Source organism: Capra hircus, chromosome 17, assembly GCF_001704415.2.
Source record: "Capra hircus breed San Clemente chromosome 17, ASM170441v1, whole genome shotgun sequence".
In the NCBI taxonomy this organism is placed as follows: Eukaryota; Metazoa; Chordata; class Mammalia; order Artiodactyla; family Bovidae; genus Capra; species Capra hircus.
The window spans coordinates 18,362,792-18,381,718 of NC_030824.1; the positions used below are offsets into that span (position 1 = coordinate 18,362,792).

An 18,927-nucleotide genomic window follows, 5' to 3' on the forward strand; every position below is an offset into this window, starting at 1 on the left:
ACCTGCGTTAGAAGGCAAAGTCTTAACCGGTGGACCACTAGGGAAGTTCCTAAACACATTATTGTTGCTTTTTATTTTCAGCCTCTTGTCCTTTAAGCCCCAGTCAGCTGTCAGATTGTTGTGAGAGTCTCATTGCTGTTCTAGAGTAAGTAAAATATTTTTCCTACCCCCCAAATCAAATTTGTTGCTTATAAAATTCCTTTCTAATAAACATACCTTATGAGTAATGCCTTTTTCCTAGGAAGTTAAGCACACCACGTGATTGAAAATAAAATATCTCTATTATTTTTACAGTGTCTACTTTATGTGCAATGCAGCTAATGAACTTATATTCAGTACACATTCTCTAAAATTTGTACCTAGTTTTAATGTAAATGTAGAGTACCTTTTGTGACTACTGTAAATCATATAGTTACATCATAGATTTTTAGTCTTCTAAGTATTTGTTGCTCGACATATATAGACTTGAATCTGACAGGTTATTAACTAATTAACATGCTCTCTTGAAGATGTCCAGTTTCAGATGACCTCGACATGATCAGAGTGGCCAGACAGTATGTCCAGTTAGAGCTTCCAGCTTTTGCATTAGCGTGTCTAATGCTCATGCCCCACTCAGAAAAAAGGCACCAGGAAATAAAGGTATCTGACAAATTACTAATCTGGGGCTGCCAAGGAGGTGGACGGTCTCACATTGCATGTCCCCTGCCAAAGATTGCAGTTTCTTTTCATCAAACCTGTAAAGCATGAGTAGGATAGAAGGTTTGTGTTGGGGTCTAGTGGGACGTATGACTGAGAGATAGATGAAGGCTCTTCTTGGAAAGCCTTAAGAGGAGTTTGGACCTTATTCTCCATCAGTGGAAAACAGTGAATTTTCCTGCAAGTGCAAAGTGAAATGCTCAGGCGGTATTTGGAAGGAAGTGATCCGCTTGAGCTTGATCAGAAGAGAGAGGGAGCAAGAAGTAAAACTCCTAGGAAGCCCTTGCATTTGGATAGAAATTCATCTCACCTGATGCACGTACAACAGCCTCGTGACTAGGCCAGGGAAGCTTGAGGGGGTGAGTGCCCATAGGAGGGTGGTGGCAACAAAAACAGACCAGAGGAAGATGGCTTGCGTGCAGCTTGACTTGGTGATTAGTCGTGGAAAATAGAAAAGTCAGGTTGTGTGTGGGTGTCTAACAAAGGCACATGAGCATTCTGAGGACAGAACTTTTAAAAATAGCTCCCGTCCCCTTTATACTATAGAATAAATAGAACAAAGCATTTTGAACTATTTTACAATGATTTCCCCATGGGTAGATAAGCCAGTTCATAAAGATCTATATAAATGAACATACATATTTTTTATTTGTCACTTGCTCTATTTGTTTCATTTTTTTTTCAAAGCCATCTGTCCCTGTCCTTGACTTTCTTCTCTTTTGACTAGTCTTAAACTCATCTGTTGATGCTTTTCAGAGTTTTAGTATTTAAATAGATTCCTTCTAGCACTTAGGATGACAAAATGTTTATTAAACAGCTCTTTGCTGTTGAAATAGTTATTTGTAAAATGCTTTTTCCTTACTTCAGTAATTTTGTTGTTGTTGATGGAGGCGGTCTTTTTTCTGTACTAGATATGCTTTAAGATATTTCAAATGTAAATACGAAAACCTTCCAGGTTTGACAGAAATTAGTAGTGATTATACTTTTCTATTAATTATATTTTGATTTTTTTTTTCTCCAGAATTTTCTGGGCTCGTGTGACCCTCAGATCATTTTACAGCAATTAGAGGAGCATATGAATACTGGCCAGTTGGTAGGGTTTTCACATCAAGTAAGTGGCAGTTTCCTCTCCCTTTTATTATGAAAAATTTGTTATTAGGAGGTAATCAATTTTCCCCAAACCAAGATTAAGCTGAAAAGTCACCATCTCCATCTGTTTGTTAATGTATACAATTACGTCGCTTTCATTAAAGCCTCAGTAAATTTTTAAAAGTCAGAGACCCTGGGTGTCCTGTTTACTTCTGTGCACAGTGGAAAATCTGTAGCCTTCAGTGCTTGTCACTGTGAACAGATTTTACTCAAAAAAAAATCCCAAAGTGCTTAACAACAATAACTTAATTTATTCACTGTATGCTGAAATAGGCCAAAGCAGTCCCCCCCACCCCCAGCCTGCTCCCTCAAAAGGAAGGCTTAGTCACTGTGCAGTGATAATTAAACATCTAATTGTCAGAAATGCTTTGGTATTGGAGGAGACAACTGGCATTTAACACATTTTGAATATAATGATACCTGTTATTCTATAGATTAGAAGTCTGGTGCTGAAAAATATCATAGATAAGAAGGAGTTTGGGATTTTGGCAAAGACAAAATACTTTCCAGTGTTGAAATCACACATGATGAATACCAACAACATCACTGAACTCGTAAACTATTTGGCAGATGAATTAAGGTAAGTTGATAAAATTTTTTTTAAAACAACTTAATGTAAAAAGAAAAAAACCTTAATGTAGAATATACTAAAATTTATCTTTACTTTGGAGGAAGATATCAAATAATTATAAAGCTATTTGTTTGTAATTAAAGGCTCTGAATATTAAACTGTAGCATCACTACATTATGCATACCATACTGCTAACACATACTCAGAAGTAGCTGTTTTATAACCCAGTCTCTTGGAACATGAACTTGGAATCAGACAATTAATCAAGCTGCCTGAAATCCCAAAATAGGTATCTCACAGTCCTACTCTAAAACCCAACATTGCAACTTTACTCCTTAGACACTTGACTAGAGGCAATGACAACATCATTTTTGCTAAGCTTATCTAATTTTCCAGTACCCACGAGCTTAGAAATAGTATCCCTTGGGATGGTGTTGGGAGCAGATTTGGAAATTAAAAAGAAGGGCAAAATGAGTTGACACTGAAGAAAGAGAAAGCTCAATCAGGACTGAAATGTTTCCAGATCCATCCCTACATTTGTTTGGTCTAACTGTGCTGATCCCTGGGAACTGTCTCTTTCTCAGTACCACGCCATGGATTTCTTTTTTAAATTTTTATTTCTTATTTGGTTGCACCGGGTCTTAGTTGCAGCATACAGGATCTTTAGCTGTGGTATGCAGGATCAGCATGTGGGATCTTAGTTCCCTTTCCAGGGATCAAACCCTGGTCCCCTGCATTGGGAGCATGGAGTCTAAGCCACTGGATCACCAGGCAAGTCCGATACCATGGACTTCTTTCTGCTTGTTTACCACCTGTGAGCCAGCCATAATTACAGGTTGTCATTTATGAACAAGTAATATTTTTTGAGGTAACGTTGATATATATACTAAGCTGCACTGCTTTAGGTGTGTCATTTGATAAATCTTGATGTACACCTGTGAAGCCACTGCCATAGTCGAGATGGCAGACCTGCATATCACCCCCACATTTTCCTCATGCCCTTCTTCTTCTCTTTGGTTTCATAGTTTAGATGACGCTTCAGTCTTTATAACTGAATATTACAAGCATTGTGGGAAGCCCATACCACCAGGCACCACTCCCTGTGAAACTCTGAAGGTAAATCTGGCCTGAGTTACTGGGTTTTAACCTGACACCATTTCTATTTCTAGGGTCTTGATATTGAGCCAGCCTGTTCTGAAGATAGATGTATTTTTATGTGCAACTGCCTGTATTTTCACAGTTCACTTTTTGTGTGACAGAGTCCCAGACTCGAATCAAGAGGCCTTGGTTCCACTCTCATTTGTGCCAGGAAGCAGCCATTTGGCCTCAGGCCAGTTGCTGTACCTGAGTGGCCTGTGGTTTTCAGATCTGGCCCTCCCAGCCTTTCAGGTGCTCTCAAGAATCTCGACTTCTTGCGGAGTCTTGTTTTTAATACAGGAGCAGGTGACAAACCCAAGTTTTATTGTATTTGCTTATTTGGCTGCACCTCGAAGCTTGTGGGATCTTAGTTCCCCACCAAGGGACTGAACCCCGGGCCCACGGCAGTGCAAGTACAGAGTCCTAACCACTGGATCACCAAACTAAATTTCAAAGCACATTGATTAATGTTGTGCTGGAGTTTCCATCACTTTTATTTCTTTTTCTTTAATTAGCTAAGACATATATGTCCAGTATAGAAAAACAAAAATCTGCTGGAGAAAACAATAATAATAACAAAAAAACTGAACACTTGAAATCTCAGTAACCAGAGATAAGATCACTGTTAACATGTTCATGTGCATTCTCCCAAATGCTTTTGTGTATAAAAACCGCACATAAATCATTTTTAGTCTTGTTCTGAACTTAAGTATAAGGTAAAAATTTTCATTTTGATCTTGTTTTGGTAGTTTAGTAAACATAATTAGGTTATTGTGGTTTTTTTCTTCCATTGGTCCAGATCAAGCATATTAAAATATTTAGCCTACATTTTGTTAACATCCATTAGTAACTTCCTTTGTTCATTTCCAGTCTATTGTGATCAATGGCATAAGATTACTTTTTTCAAAAAGGGAGAGTATTGATTCAGGAGGCAAGTTTGTGGCCCTTAGAATGTATCTGTTTTTCTCTGATCATAGTTGTCTAAAATGCAAAATAACCTCATACATAGATTTTTAGCAATATAGTTAAGCCTTTTCTGTAGTTTGTTCAAACGATTTTCTGTTTAAAACACTGACACTCATAAAAATGCTTGTGTTTCTTCCCATTTAGATGTTTAATGGATCCTAATAGATCAAAGTTTTTTCAAGAAGAACAAGAAGTTTGGAATCTGTTAATAACTGACACTATTTATTACAGTTTTTAAATTGTGCAATCTGTGTGCAATAGCTATTGTCAAATATTCCCCAAGAAGTAATAACTAAGATGCTTAATAACAGCAGAACTGCCTGATAAACAACTCATGTCCCAAATTAATAAATCTTTTCCTTGCCAGTTACGTGCATAACTTGTAGAGACTCTCTGTTTTTTTGTACTCTATATGAAGAAAAGTATTTTGCTCTCCCAATAAGTAAAGCAACTGCTTACATCCTTCTCTTCCACCTATGTAAATAAGAATATCAGTCTCTTTTTTTTTTTTAAGTCTTTATTGAATTTGTCACAGTATCGTTTCTGTTTTATATTTTGGTTTCTCGGCCACAAGGCGTGTGGGATCTTAGCTCCCCGACCAGGGATCAAACCTATGTCACCTGCATTTGAAGCTGAAGTCTTAACCACTGGACCGTCAGAGAAGTCCCAGAATATCAGTCTTTTTAACTGATAGCCATTCGAGTAAATATGTCTATAATCTTTGCTGCCGTGTGTATCCATCAGTGGCCAGCCAGGTGTACAGAAACCACGCTAGATAGTTGAAGCGGAGAAGGATTGAGTGGCAGAAACTGATTGCAAAGGTGTCAAGAGGACTGAAAGGCACAAGGGAGATGAAGAAGGGGCACTGGAGAAGCCGAAGGGAAGGGGCTCTTAGCCTAACATCAGAACCTGCCTTTGGGGACTTCCCTGGCGGTCCAGTGGTGAAGACTCAGTGCTTCCCGTGCAGGGGGCTCGGCTTCCATCCTTGGTCTGGGAACTAAGATTCTGCAGCAGCACATAAAGTGGGAAAAAAGAGAAGAAGCTGCTTTGGCTCTGAGCCGGGGGTGCTGCTGTTCCAGAGACTGAGCCTCCTCCCCCTGGCACTGCTGCCCCTGCAGCCCTTGGTTATCCTCCGCTAGTGCTGCACTGCCAAGCCCCCCCTCCAGTAGGGAAAAAAAAACAGCAGCATTTTGCTTTCAGCAACCTTCTAATTCCCGTGCCTGTGCCAAGAAATGACAGAGCTAAACAGAAGCCATCTGGCAAGGAGCCTGAGAGATGAAGGCTGCAGGCTGTAAGCCCCTGGCAGGACAGGAAGGAAGCTGGCTGGAAGGACTGCGTGAAGCTGCAAACCTTCCACCCAGCACACAGAAATGTTAATCACACTTCTTTTGGTTCTACTTGTGAATAAACTGGAGCTGATAATACTAGAATTCATTTGCCTTTGTTTGGCTTGTTGAGAAAAATATTTCTGTATAGGAAAGTCAACGTAATACGATTAAAAACATGGGTTTTGGATAAATAACCAGCCTGGGTTTGACCCCCCTGGTTCCATCACCTACTGTGATTTCCAGAGGTCTTCACGAAACCCTATTCCTACCAGAAACAGATGTCTCCTTTACTGCATCCTCCCAAAAGGTGGGCAGTTTTTCTTTTTAAAACTTTTTGCTAATTTGATCAGTGAAAATAGTGTCTCAGTATTTACGTTTGTATTTCTTTAGCATCTATGTGATTAATCCTTAAGAAAACTGTAATTATAAGGCTGAGCTCACAAGTAGAGCCTGTGATTGTTATTCTTGGGCATAAACGTGCAAGGAACAAAAGGGTCATGTGGTGGCACTAGAACCTAACAAATGGAAATGACCGTTCCCGCTTCATCAGCAGTCGCCAACCTTTTTGGAACCAGGGACTGGTTTTGTGGAAGATAGTTTTTCCACAAATGGGGGTCGGGGAGTGGGTGTGGTTTCGGGATGATTCAAGCACATTACATTTATTGTGCACTTCATTATAATAACATTGTGATGTATAATGAAGTAATTACATAGCTTACTATAATGCAGAATCAGTGGGAGCCCTGAGCTTGTTTTCTTGCACTTAAGCAGTAATGCGAGCAATAGGGAGTGGCAGTAAATATAGATGAAGCTCCACCTGCTCGCCCGCTGCTCACCTCCTGCTGTGTGGCCTAGTTCTTAACAGGGCACCTGCCGGTACTGGTCCATGGCCCAGGGGGCTGGGGACGCCTGCACTTCCTGGGCTCAAGCTGGGCTAAAAAGGATTTCTTTCTCTATCTTAACACTGGTTTCATTGTTCAGAGTAAAGTTCTGGATGTTAACTAGATTTATTGTGGTGATCACTTCATCAAATATACAAATATTGAGTTACGTACACCTGAAACTATTATTACATGTCAGTTATCCGTCAATACAATAACATAATTTTAGATTAGGAATCATATCAAGTTGGTGGAAGAGGAATAGACACGCACACAAGTTCTGATAGGGAGCAGGTTAGCTTTTTTATTTTTTAAGCTTATTTTATTTTTCGGCTGTGGTGGGTCTTCGTTGCTGCATTCAGGCTTTCTCTAGTTGAGGCGAGCAGGGTCTACTCTTCGTTGCAGTGTTTAGGCTTCTCATTGCAGCCGCTTCTCTTGTTGAGGAGCACAGGCTCTAGGCACACAGGCTCAGTAGTTGTCATGCAAGGGCTTAGTTACTCCTCAGCATGTCCACATCTTCCAAGACCAGGGATCAAACCCCCGTGGCCCTTGCATCATCAGGTGGTTTCTTAACCACTATATCACCAGGTAAGCCCACAGGTTAGCTTTTAATATGCCCATGAACTGGTTTTTGGCTATTGGGCTGGAAGAAGCACAAGTTGGAATCAAGATTGCCGGGAGAAATATCAATAACCTCAGATACAGAGATGACACCAACTTTATGGCAGAAAGTGAAGAGGAACTAAAAAGCCTCTTGATGAAAGTGAAAGAGGAGAGTGAAAAAGTTGGCTTAAAGCTCAACATTCAGAAAATTAAGATCATGGCATCTGGTCCCATCACTTCATGGGAAATAGATGGGGAAACAGTGGAAACAGTGTCAGACTTTATTTTGGGGGGCTCCAAAGTCACTGCAGATGGTGATTGCAGCCATGAAATTAAAAGACGCTTACTCCTTGGAAGAAAAGTTACGACCAACCTAGATAGCATCTTCAAAAGCAGAGACATTACTTTGCCAACAAAGGTCCGTCTAGTCAAGGCTCTGGTTTTTCCAGTGGTCGTGTATGGATGTGAGAGTTGGACTGTGAAGAAAGCTGAGTGCAGAAGAATTGATGCTTTTGAACTGTGGTGTTGGAGAAGACTCTTGAGAGTCCCTTGGACTGCAAGGAGATCCAACCATTTCATTCTAAAGGAGATCAGCCCTGGGTGTTCTTTGGAAGGAAAGATGCTAAAGCTGAAACTCCAGTACCTTGGCCACCTCATGCGAAGAGTTGACTCATTGGAAAAGACTCTGATGCTGGGAGGGATTGGGGGCAGAAGGAGAAGGGGACGACAGAGGATGAGATGGCTGGATGGCATCACTGACTCGATGGACATGAGTGTGAGTGAACTCCGGGAGTTGGTGATGGACAGGGAAGCATGGCATGCTGCGGTTCATGGGGTTGCAAAGGGTCAGACATGACTGAGTGACTGAACTGAAATATATTTGAATTTAAGTTCAAATACATAATTAGGATCTTTTTTATTATTATATCTATTGTATTTTTATTAGCCATGACCATTATTTTTATTTTCCACTCATCTCCATACAGCCATTCTCCATCCCCTTTCCTAAGCATATTCTAAAAACTCAGGCTCAGTCGTTGTGGTTCATGGGCCTGAGAGCTCATGGGCTCAGTAGTTGTAGTACACAGGCTTAATTGCTCCGAGGCATGTGGAATTCTCCCAGACCAAGGATCTAACCCATGTCCCCCATACTGGCAGGCGGATATATCCACTGCACCACCAGGCATGTCAGTAGACAAAGATCTTGATGAAACTTTAAAAATTTTATATTCTGGGACTTCCTAGTGGTCCAGTGATTAAGACTCCATGCTTCCACTGCAGGGGTGCTGGTTTGGTCCCTAGTCGGGGACTTAAGATCCCCACCTGCCCATGTAGCACTGCCCCAAAAATTATATTTTAAGACAAGAAAAATTGAAACAAAACTTTATCTGCTTGTGTTGGCCTCCTCCCTCCCCTCCAGTATGCACTGTGCATCATTATGCGTTAACCAGACCTACCCTGTGGCAGAAATACCCGCTCAGCCATAAAACCCAATTTTTCTTCTGGCACTAGCCGTGTAACTAGAAGATACCATTCCTTTCTCAGTCCTATAAAGTGTCATGATGACCCACCACTCACATTGTATGTGCAGATATCTTCAGTGAGTGCTATGTAAAATGCCAATATATTGGTTTCCTTATAATGATTGGTTCAGTACAGACTGGTCAGACGACCTGGGAAAATACTGGGCCACACCTAATGGAATTTTTTAACTTAAATACTTATGACCTTATTGATGTTACTAGCTATATTATATGTATTCTGCCTAATTCACAAGATTATTGTTTGTTGCATGGCCAAATGTGTGATTGGTCCTCAGATAAAATGAATGATGACTAGGTGACTTTGAGATGATGGATAATATTGTTCTACAAGATCAACGATTGTAATAGTGTAGCTCTAGATCTGGAAAGAAGCAACAGAAAGAACCATTTTCTAGACCATAGCAGACCAGTAAGAGGTAGTGCAGAGGCCTTTGGTTATAGTTAATAGGGCCTAGTCCAGTAACGTCTGCGTGTGTGTGCTCAGTCATGTCTGTCTGTGACCCCATGGACTGTAGGCCCCCAGCTTGTGTGTGTGAGTGTGTGTGTATATGCGCGCTCAGTCATGTCTGACTGTTTGTGACCACATGGACTGTAGCCCACCAGGCTTCTCTGTCCATGGAATTCTCCAGGCAAGAATATCAGAGTGGGTTGTCATTTCCTTCTCCAAGTCCAGTAGTAACACAGCACCCTGCCCCCTAAAAAAAGGAAAAAAGGCCCATCAATGAAATCCACACCTGACCTGGAAATGAACATTCCTAGCATTGTGGGACAAATTGGTCACAAAATACCTTCCAAACCTTGATTGCAATTAAGACTGAAAGAAAGGAGTTATAAAATAAAGAATGGTGCCCACCATCCAGTTCTACAAAAATCAAGTCATTAACTGCTATAGTCACTGACCTGCAACACACCCTGAAAGGAATTCGGGGCCAAGATCAAGCTGATCTTTGTGCTCTGGGAAAACTGGCAGAACTGGCCCTCAGATTGTTAGATATTTTCAGGAGAGAATTTTGTAAACCCAGTTTCTCATCTTCCTGTACTTGGAAAGGCACTAAACTTGCTATGGTGTCTGTTCCTGGTAACTAACCGCAACCTTCTACCAGTATGTCTGATAGATTTCATGTCCCCCTTCACTGAAATCACATATATACTAACCTCCCCCTTACCTCTTTGGAATCGCCCTCAGAGCTATCTGAGTCACTGTCTCCCAACCTATAATCCTTAGATTAGTTGGAGTAAAATTTTTCATTTCTTTCTTTCTTATACTATTGATTTTTTTCATCAAATACTCTCTAGGAAGATTTTCTATATTTAATTTTTTAAAAAAAGATTCTCCTTTAAGACTTCTCTGGCAGTTCAATGGTTAAGACTGTTTCCGCTGTAGGAGGTGTGGGTCTGATCCCTGGTCAGGAAATTAAGATCCTGCAGGCTGCTTGATGCAGCCAAAAATTTTAAAAAAGTAAACAGTTCTCAGTAGATCTACCAGGAAAAGGCACCCCTCTTTGGAGGGTCACATTCTTTTTCTTAATTTGGCTGCACCAGGTCTTCGTTATGGCATGCAGGATCTTTAGTTGTAGCATGCGATCTCTTAGCGATGTAGTTCCCTGATGAGCGGTGGAACCCAGGCCCCCTGCCTTGGGAGCACAGAGTCCTAGCCACTGCACCACCAGGGAAGTCCAGGGTCACATTTTTTGAAGCACAGTGTTTAAAAACTGGGTCTCAGTTGCAGCCCAGTATTTCCTGCCCATATACACCATGACTTACACGTGGATCCAGTCCACCTACCTTTCTAGCCTCAATGTTCCCACTCTTCCCCTTTCTCTGGCCAGCCTCTCCCCTTCCCCAGTCACTTACTAGGCCATAACCATATTTACTTCCTTCCCAAAACTATTAAAAGTTAACCTTTGGCGCCTTCTCTATTGATCATCTCACTATTCATTAATTTGTCCCCAAACCTTAGAACTGTGCCTCATGTAGGAGACTTTTAATAGGTCTGTATGAGATAAGTAAATTTTGGCTACCCATTTTTCAGGGTGAAATTCCTTCCTTGAATGTTTCATGGTCGCATGCACACATGAAGGCACCTCATTACACATAACAAAAAGAGAAATTTAGCAACAACTAAATAAGTAAAGACTATATTTAATTTTCGTGACTCATGCACAGTCTTTCATCATCTCTAGCTTTGCATGAAGTGGCTCATTGCCAATCCTTTGACTAGTCGGAGTCAAGAATCTAATTAGTGGGGCACTCAGCTTGCCCTTCTTAAGGATGGAAAAGCTGGTCTGACAAGATGGAAGATATTCAGTCTTTGTACTGTTTCTTCTGGGGCCCAGAGATTTGGAATCTACTTGCTGTGCTTATGTAAGCACATTGGCTGCCTCCCCTGGGTAGTTTTTGACCGAGCTTTAAGTAAGAGAATAAGACCAAAGAGTTTGGGTGAACACGTCCGTCCAGATGGGAGTAGCCAAGTAAGCACACAGATGTGCTTAAGATAACCAACGGGTTCTTTTTAGTTGAATGCTGGTGCCCTAGATATAATAGGCTAGTGGTCCCCCAACTTTTCTATGGCATGCCCTTCAGTTAAAACGTTTGAATATGTACTCCCAATGTATATTCCTTTAGTAGAGGTTTTGAAAAGAGGAAATATGAACACATTCAATATCTTCTAATAACCTATCATGGGAAAAACCCTAAAGCTATATACCTGAAACTAACACAATATTGTAAGTCAACTATAGTTAAATTTTTAAAAAGACGAAGAGGGACTTCCCTGGTGGTCCAGTGGCTAAGACTCCTCACTCCCAATGCAGGGGGCCTAGGTTTGATTCCTGGTCAGGGAACTAGATCCTGTGTGTCACAACTAAGGCCCAACACAGCCAAAAAATATATATATTTTTTAAGAGAAAAAATAAAAAATTGAGATTAATACTTTCTCCCTATATCCAATGGATTGTCCTGCGCACTTCATATTGGAAGCCTCTGGCATAGACAACTTTACTGTGCAGTACTCTTAATATTGAGGTGTAATTTACATACGATAAAGCACACAAATCAAAGTTGGGTTACTTTTTCCCTATGTCTACAGCTGTACAAAGATAATCCTTATCAAAATATAGAACATTCTAACATACCAGAACACCACCTGGTGCCCCCTCCTAGGTAGAGCATATTTCCCCCATTAATAACCATTGTTCTCTCCTCTACCATCATAGATTATTAGTTTCACCTGGTTTTGAACCTTCTTTAAGTGGACTGTTACAGCATCTACTCGAGTCTGACTTCATTCCTCAACATTTTAAGAGTCACGTATATTATTTTTTATAGCAATAGCAGTAGTTCATTCTTTTCCGTCCTTGTGAGTATCCTATTGTATTAATGTACCTTTATTTATCCATTATCTCTCTCTCTTTTTTTTTTTTTTGGCCAGACAGCATGTGGGATCTTAGTTCCCCAGCCAGGGATCAAACCCAGTCCCCCTGCATTGGAAGCTTGGAGTCTTAGCCACTGGACTGCCAGGGACATCCCTACCCATTCTACTTGCTTTTTTCTTGTTTGTGCTGGGTCTTCATAGCTGTGCGTGGGCTTTCTCTGGTTGTGGTGAGCAGGGGCTACTCTTCACTGAAGTGTACGGGCTTCTCATTTCATGGCTTCTAAGGAAATGGCAACCCACTCCAGTATTCTTGCCTGGAGAATCCCATGGACAGAGGACCTGGCAGGCTATAGTCCATGGGATCGCAAGAGTCAGACATGACTTAGCAACTAAACCTTGTTGTGAAACACAGGCTCTAGGCTCACAGGCTTCAGTAGTTGCAAGATGTAGGCTCAAGGGTGCGTAGGCTTCAATAGTTGCAGCATGCAGGCCCAGTAGTTGCAGCTCTTGGACCCCAGAGCACAGGCTCAGTAGTTGTGGCACACGGGCTTAGTTGCTCCATGGCATGTGGGATCTTCCCGGACCAGGGATCAAACCAGTGTCCCTGAACTGGCAGATGGATTGTTATCCAGTGTACCACTAGGGAAGTTCCCCATTCTACTCCTGACAGATATCTGGGTTATTACCAGTTTTTGACAATGATGAATGAAGCTGCTCTGAGCACTCCTGTACATGTCTTTGATGGACAGAAGCCCTCATTGAAAGTTTCCCTAATGGCTAGAGAGTAACCCCCACTTGCCACAACTAGAGAAAAGCCCATGCAGCAATGAAGACCCAGCACAGCCAGAAAATAAATAACATTAAAAAAAAAGAAGAACACTCACTGACTGTGGGTGTGTTTCCGGGAGTGGAAATGCTTTAGTAAACATTGCCAAACAGTCTTGCCAAAGTAGTTATACCATCTACACTCCCCCCAGCCATGTGTGAGAGATTACCCCACATCCGTGACAAGACTTTGAATCATCAGTCCTTTTAATTTTATTATTTTTATGTATTTTTAAAATTTGTTTTGGAGTTTAGTTGATTTACATTGTTGAGTTAGTTTCAGGTGTACAGCAAAGTGTTTCAGTTATACATACATGCATATTCATTTTTTCAGATTCTTATATACGGTATCAAAGATATTGAATAGAGTTCCCTGAGTTTTACAGTAACCTTGTTGGTTATCTATCTTATATATGGTAATGTGTATAGGTTAATCTCAAGCTCCTGATTTATCCCTTTCCTCCCCATTTCCCCTTTGGTAACCCTAAGTTTGGTTTTGATATCTGCTAAGAAACACAAGCTGGAATCAAGATTGCCAGGAGAAATATCAATAACCTCAGATATGCGGATGACACCACCCTTATGGCAGAAGGTGAAGAGGAACTAAAAAGCCTCTTGATGAAAGTGAAAGAGGAGAGTGAAAAAGTTGGCTTAAAGCTCAACATTTAGAAAATGAAGATCATGGCATCTGGTCTCATCACTTCATGGGAAATAGATGTGGAAACAGTGTCAGACTTTATTTTTGGGGGGCTCCGAAATCACTGCAGATGGTGACTGCAGCCATGAAATTAAAAGACACTTACTCCTTGGAAGAAAAGTTATGACCAACCTAGATAGCATATTGAAAAGCAGAGACATTACTTTGCCAACAAAGGTCCATCTAGTCAAGGCTATGGTTTTTCCTGTGGTCATGTATGGATGTGAGAGTTGGACTGTGAAGAAGGCTGAGTGCCGAAGAATTGATGCTTTTGAACTGTGGTGTTGGAGAAGGCTCTTGGGAGTCCCTTGGACTGCAAGGAGATCCAGCCAATCCATTCTGAAGGAGATCAGCCCTGGGATTTCTTTGGAAGGAATGATGCTAAAGCTGAAACTCCAGTACTTTGGCCACCTCATGTGAAGAGTTGACTCATTGGAAAAGACTCTGATGCTGGGAGGGATTGGGGGCAGGAGGAGAAGGGGATGACAGAGGATGAGATGGCTGGATAGCATCACTGACTCAATGGACGTGAGTCTGAGTGAACTCCGGGAGTTGGTGATGGACAGGGAGGCCTGGCGTGCTGTGATTCATGGGGTCGCAGAGTCAGACACGACTGAGCGACTGAACTGAACTGAAGTCTGTTCCTATTTTGTAAATAAGCTCATTTGTATCATTTTTTAAAATTAGATTCCGCCTATGGTATCATATATTTTTATTTCTCTGTCTGACTTACTTCACTCAGTATGATAATCTCTAAGTCATCCAGTTTGCTACAAATGGCATTATTTTGTTCTTTTTTAGGGCTGACTAGTATTCCATTGTGTATCTGTACTACATCTTCTTTATCCATTCATTTGTTGATTGGCATTTAGGTTGCTTCTGTGTCTTGGCTATTGTAAATAGTGCTGCAATGAACACTGGGGAGCATGTATATCAGTCCTTTTAATTTTAGCCATCCTGGTGGGAGACCTTGCAATACTCTTGATGAAGTGGGAGAAAATGCCAGGACAAACATCTTGTCTTCCAGTCTGGTTTGTTTCCTCTCGCTTTTCCACTTGAGATTTATGGATGAGTTAAATCCACAGTGTATCTGTACATCTCAGAGTCCAGTGGCCATCATTCAATATGATCTCAACTGGGAAGCGTGACAAGATTCTAAATCTGAACTCACAACAGCTAAGTCTTACCATAAACTTTAGAAAAGATTAAAGAGCTACTCAGTGGGTTTTTGTTTTCTTTCTGGCACTCTTTAAATATCCCAAAGCAACCAGAAAACAAGGGTTTGTGCTTTTCGAACAACCAAGGCTTAGTGTTTTTTAGAGGGAATAAAGACATTCCTAGAGCAATTTCTCATTTTGAACTCTCCTTCTGATATCCATAGGACCAAAGAATACAACCTCTAAACTGACTTTCTCTTGGTAAGTAGTCCTACAGCTTGAGAAAAAAAGGCTTTTTTGAGATATGGTTCACATACTGTACAATTCACCTCTTTAAAGTATACAATCCAACACTTTTGAGTACATCACAAATATATACAACTATCACTACAGTCTTCCTTGGTGGCTCAGATGATAAAGAATCTGCCTACAATGTGGGAGACCTGGCTTCAACCCCTGGGTTGGGAAGATTCCCTGGAAGAGGACATGACAACCAACTCTAGTATTCTTGCCTGGAGAATCCCCATGAACAGAGGAGCCTGGTGGGCTACAATCCATGGGGTTACAGGGTTGGACACGACTGAGCAACTAAGCACACATATCACCAGTCAATTGTTGAACATTTTCATCACCTCTAAAAGAAACCCCATACCCTTTAGCTATCATCTCCCTATCCCCCTTCCCAATCCACACCTCCCAAGCAACTGCTAATCTACTCTCTATGGGTTTGCCTCTTCTGGACATTTGAATATGTAAATAGAATCATGATATGTGGCTTTTGCAACCACAAAGTTCATCCATGTTGTAGCAGATGTATCAGTATTTTATTCCCTTTTTATGGTGGAATAATATTTCATTGCATAGATAGATTATGCATGCCTGCTAAGTCGCTTCAGTTGTGTCTGACTCTTTGCGACCCTGTGGACAGTAGCCTGCCAGGCTCCTCTGTCCATGGGATTCTCTAGGCAAGAATACTGGTGTGGGTTGCCATGCCCTCCTCCAGGGGATCTTCCTGACCTAGGAATCAAACCTGCCTCTCTTATATCTCCTGCATTGGCAGGCAGATTCTTTACCACTAGTGCCACCCGGGAAGCCCTGTAGATAGACCACACTTAGTTTATCCATTGATGGAAATTTGGGTTGTTTCCACCTTTTGGCTATTATAAAGAAAGAAAGAAAGTCAAGTCGCTCAGTCATGTCTGACTGTGACCCATGGACTGTAGCCCACCAAGCCTCTCTGTCCATGGGATTCTCTAGGCAAGAATACTGAAGTGGGTTGGCATTTCTTTAACTATTGCTATATTCTGTAGCTTTTTAGTCACCTTAATACTTTTAGGGGCTTTTGTTGTTGTTGTTTTCAATATGTACACATATTGACTTACTCATCCTTAAGATATCAGTTAAGACTCTGTGATCAAGAAAAAATCAAAATATGCATAGAAATGAATGAAAATGAAAACACGACAACCCAAAACCTCTGGGATTTAGTAAAAGCAGTGCTAAGGGGAAGGTTCATAGCAATACAAGCTTACCTCAAGAAACAATAGAAAAATCAAATAAATACCCTAACTTTACACCTAAAGCAACTAGAAAAAGAAGAAATGAAGAATCCTAGGGTTAGTAGAAGGAAAGAAATCATAAAAATTAGGGCAGAAATAAATGAAAAAGAAACAAAGGAGACTATGGCAAATATCAACAAAACTAAAAGCTGGTTCTTTGAGAAGATAAATAAAATAGACAAACCATTAGCCAAACTCATCAAGAAAAAAAGGGAGAAGAATCAAATGAACAAAATTAGAAATGAAAATGGAGAAATCACAACAGACAATACAGAAATACAAAGGATCATAAGAGACTACTATCAGCAACTATATGCCAATAAAATGGACAACTTGGAAGAAATGGATGAATTCTTAGAAAAGTATAACCTTCCAAAACTGAACCAGGAAGAAATAGAAAATCTTAACAGACCTATCACAAACATGGAAATTGAAACTGTAATAAAAAATCTTCCAACAAACAAAACCCCAGGACCAGATGGCTTCACAGGTTAATTCTACCAAAAATTTAGAGAAGAGCTAGCACCTATCCTACTCAAACTCTTCCAGAAAATTGCAGAAGAAGGTAAGCTGGCAAACTCATTCTATGAGGCCACCATCACCCTTACACCAAAACCAGACAAAGATGCCACAAAAAAAGAAATCAGGCCAATATCACTGATGAACATAGATGCAAAAATCCTTAACAAAATTCTAGCAAACAGAATCCAACAACATATTAAAAAGATCATACATCATGACCAAGAGGCTTTGTCCCAGGGATGCCAAGATTCTTAAGTATTTGCAAATCAATTAATGTGGTGTGATATACCACATTAACAAATTGAAAATTAAAAAACATATGATTATCTCAATAGATGCAGAGAAAGCCTTTGACAAAATTGAACATCCATTTATGATAAAAAAAAAAAACCCTCCAGAAAGCAGGCATAGATGGAACATACCTCAACATAATAAAAGCCATATATGATAAACCCACAGCAAACATTATCCTCAATGGTGAAAATTAAAAGCTTGTCCCCTAAAGTCAGGAGAAAGACAAGGGTGCCCACTCTGATCACTACCATTCAACATGGTTTTGGAAGTTTTAGCCACAGCAATCAGAAAAGAAAAAGAAATAAAAGGAATTCAGATTGGAAAAGAAGAAGTAAAACTCTCACTGTTTGCAGATGACATGATCCTTTACATAGAAAACCCTAAAGACACCACCGGAAAATTACTAGAGCTAATCAATGACTATAGTTAATTTGCAGGATATAAAAGTAACACATGGAAATTCCTTGCATTCCTGTACACTAATAATGAGAAAACGGAGAAATTAAGGAAATAATACCATTCACCATTGCAATATAAAGAATAAAATATTTAGGAATAAATCTACCTAAAAAAGCCAAAGACCTATATACACTATAAACTGTATACACTAGAAAACTATAAACACTGCTGAAAGAAATCAAAGGTGACACAAATAGATGGAGAAATATACCATGTTCATGGATTAGAAGAATCAACATAGTGAAAATATGAGTACTACCCAAAGCAATCTATAGATTTAATGCAATCCCTATCAAGCTACCAACAGTATTTTTCAGAGAATTAGAACAAATAATTTCACAATTTGTATGGAAATACAAAAAACCTTGAACAGCCAAAGCAATCTTGAGAAAGAAGAATGGAACTGGAGGAATCAACCTACCTGACTTCAGAGTATACTACAAAGCTACAGTCATTAAGACAGTATGGTACTGGCACAACAACAAAAATACAGATCAGTGGAACAAAATGCCCAGAGTTAAATCCACACACCTATGGACACCTTATCTTTGACAAAGGATGCAAGAATATACAATAGAGAAACAACAATCTCTTTAACAAAGTGGTTCTGGGAAAACTGGTCAACCACTTGTAAAACAATGAAACTAGAACACTTTCTAACACCATACATAAAAATAAAGTGGATTAAAGATCTAAATGTAAGACCAGAAACTATAAAACTCCTAGAGGAAAACATAGGCAAAACACTCTCTGACATAAATTACAGCAGGATCCTCTATGACCCACCTCCTAGAGTAATGGAAATAAAAGCAAAAATAAACAAATGGGACCTAATTAAACTTAAAAGTTTTTGCACAACGAAGGAAACTATAAGCAAGGTGAAGAGACAGCCTTCAGAGTAGAAAATAATGGCAAATAAAGCAACTGACAAATAATTAATCTCAAAAATATACAAGTAGTTCATGCAGCTCAATTCCAGAAAAATAAACGACCCAATCAAAAAATGGGCCAACGACCTAAACAGACATTTCTCCAAAGAAGACATACAAATGGCTAACAAACACATGAAAAAATACTCAACGTCACTCATTATCAGAGAAATGGAAATTAAAACCACAATGAGGTACCATCTCATGCCGATCAGAATGGCTGCTATCAAAAAGTCT

At 40.2% G+C, this 18,927-nt stretch overlaps 1 protein-coding gene across 1 annotated transcript in view; it reads left to right on the forward strand.

Moving 5' to 3' along the window:
* KNTC1 (kinetochore associated 1) overlaps positions 1-4,895 on the forward strand; it is a 68,043-nt gene extending 63,148 nt beyond the window's left edge. The window contains exons 59-64 of the mRNA XM_005691388.3: positions 82-145; positions 510-639; positions 1,718-1,807; positions 2,280-2,425; positions 3,442-3,532; positions 4,664-4,895. Coding sequence (XP_005691445.1) covers positions 82-145; positions 510-639; positions 1,718-1,807; positions 2,280-2,425; positions 3,442-3,532; positions 4,664-4,681 — 539 coding nt within the window. The 3' untranslated portion in view covers positions 4,682-4,895. The remainder of the gene's footprint in view (positions 1-81; positions 146-509; positions 640-1,717; positions 1,808-2,279; positions 2,426-3,441; positions 3,533-4,663) is intronic.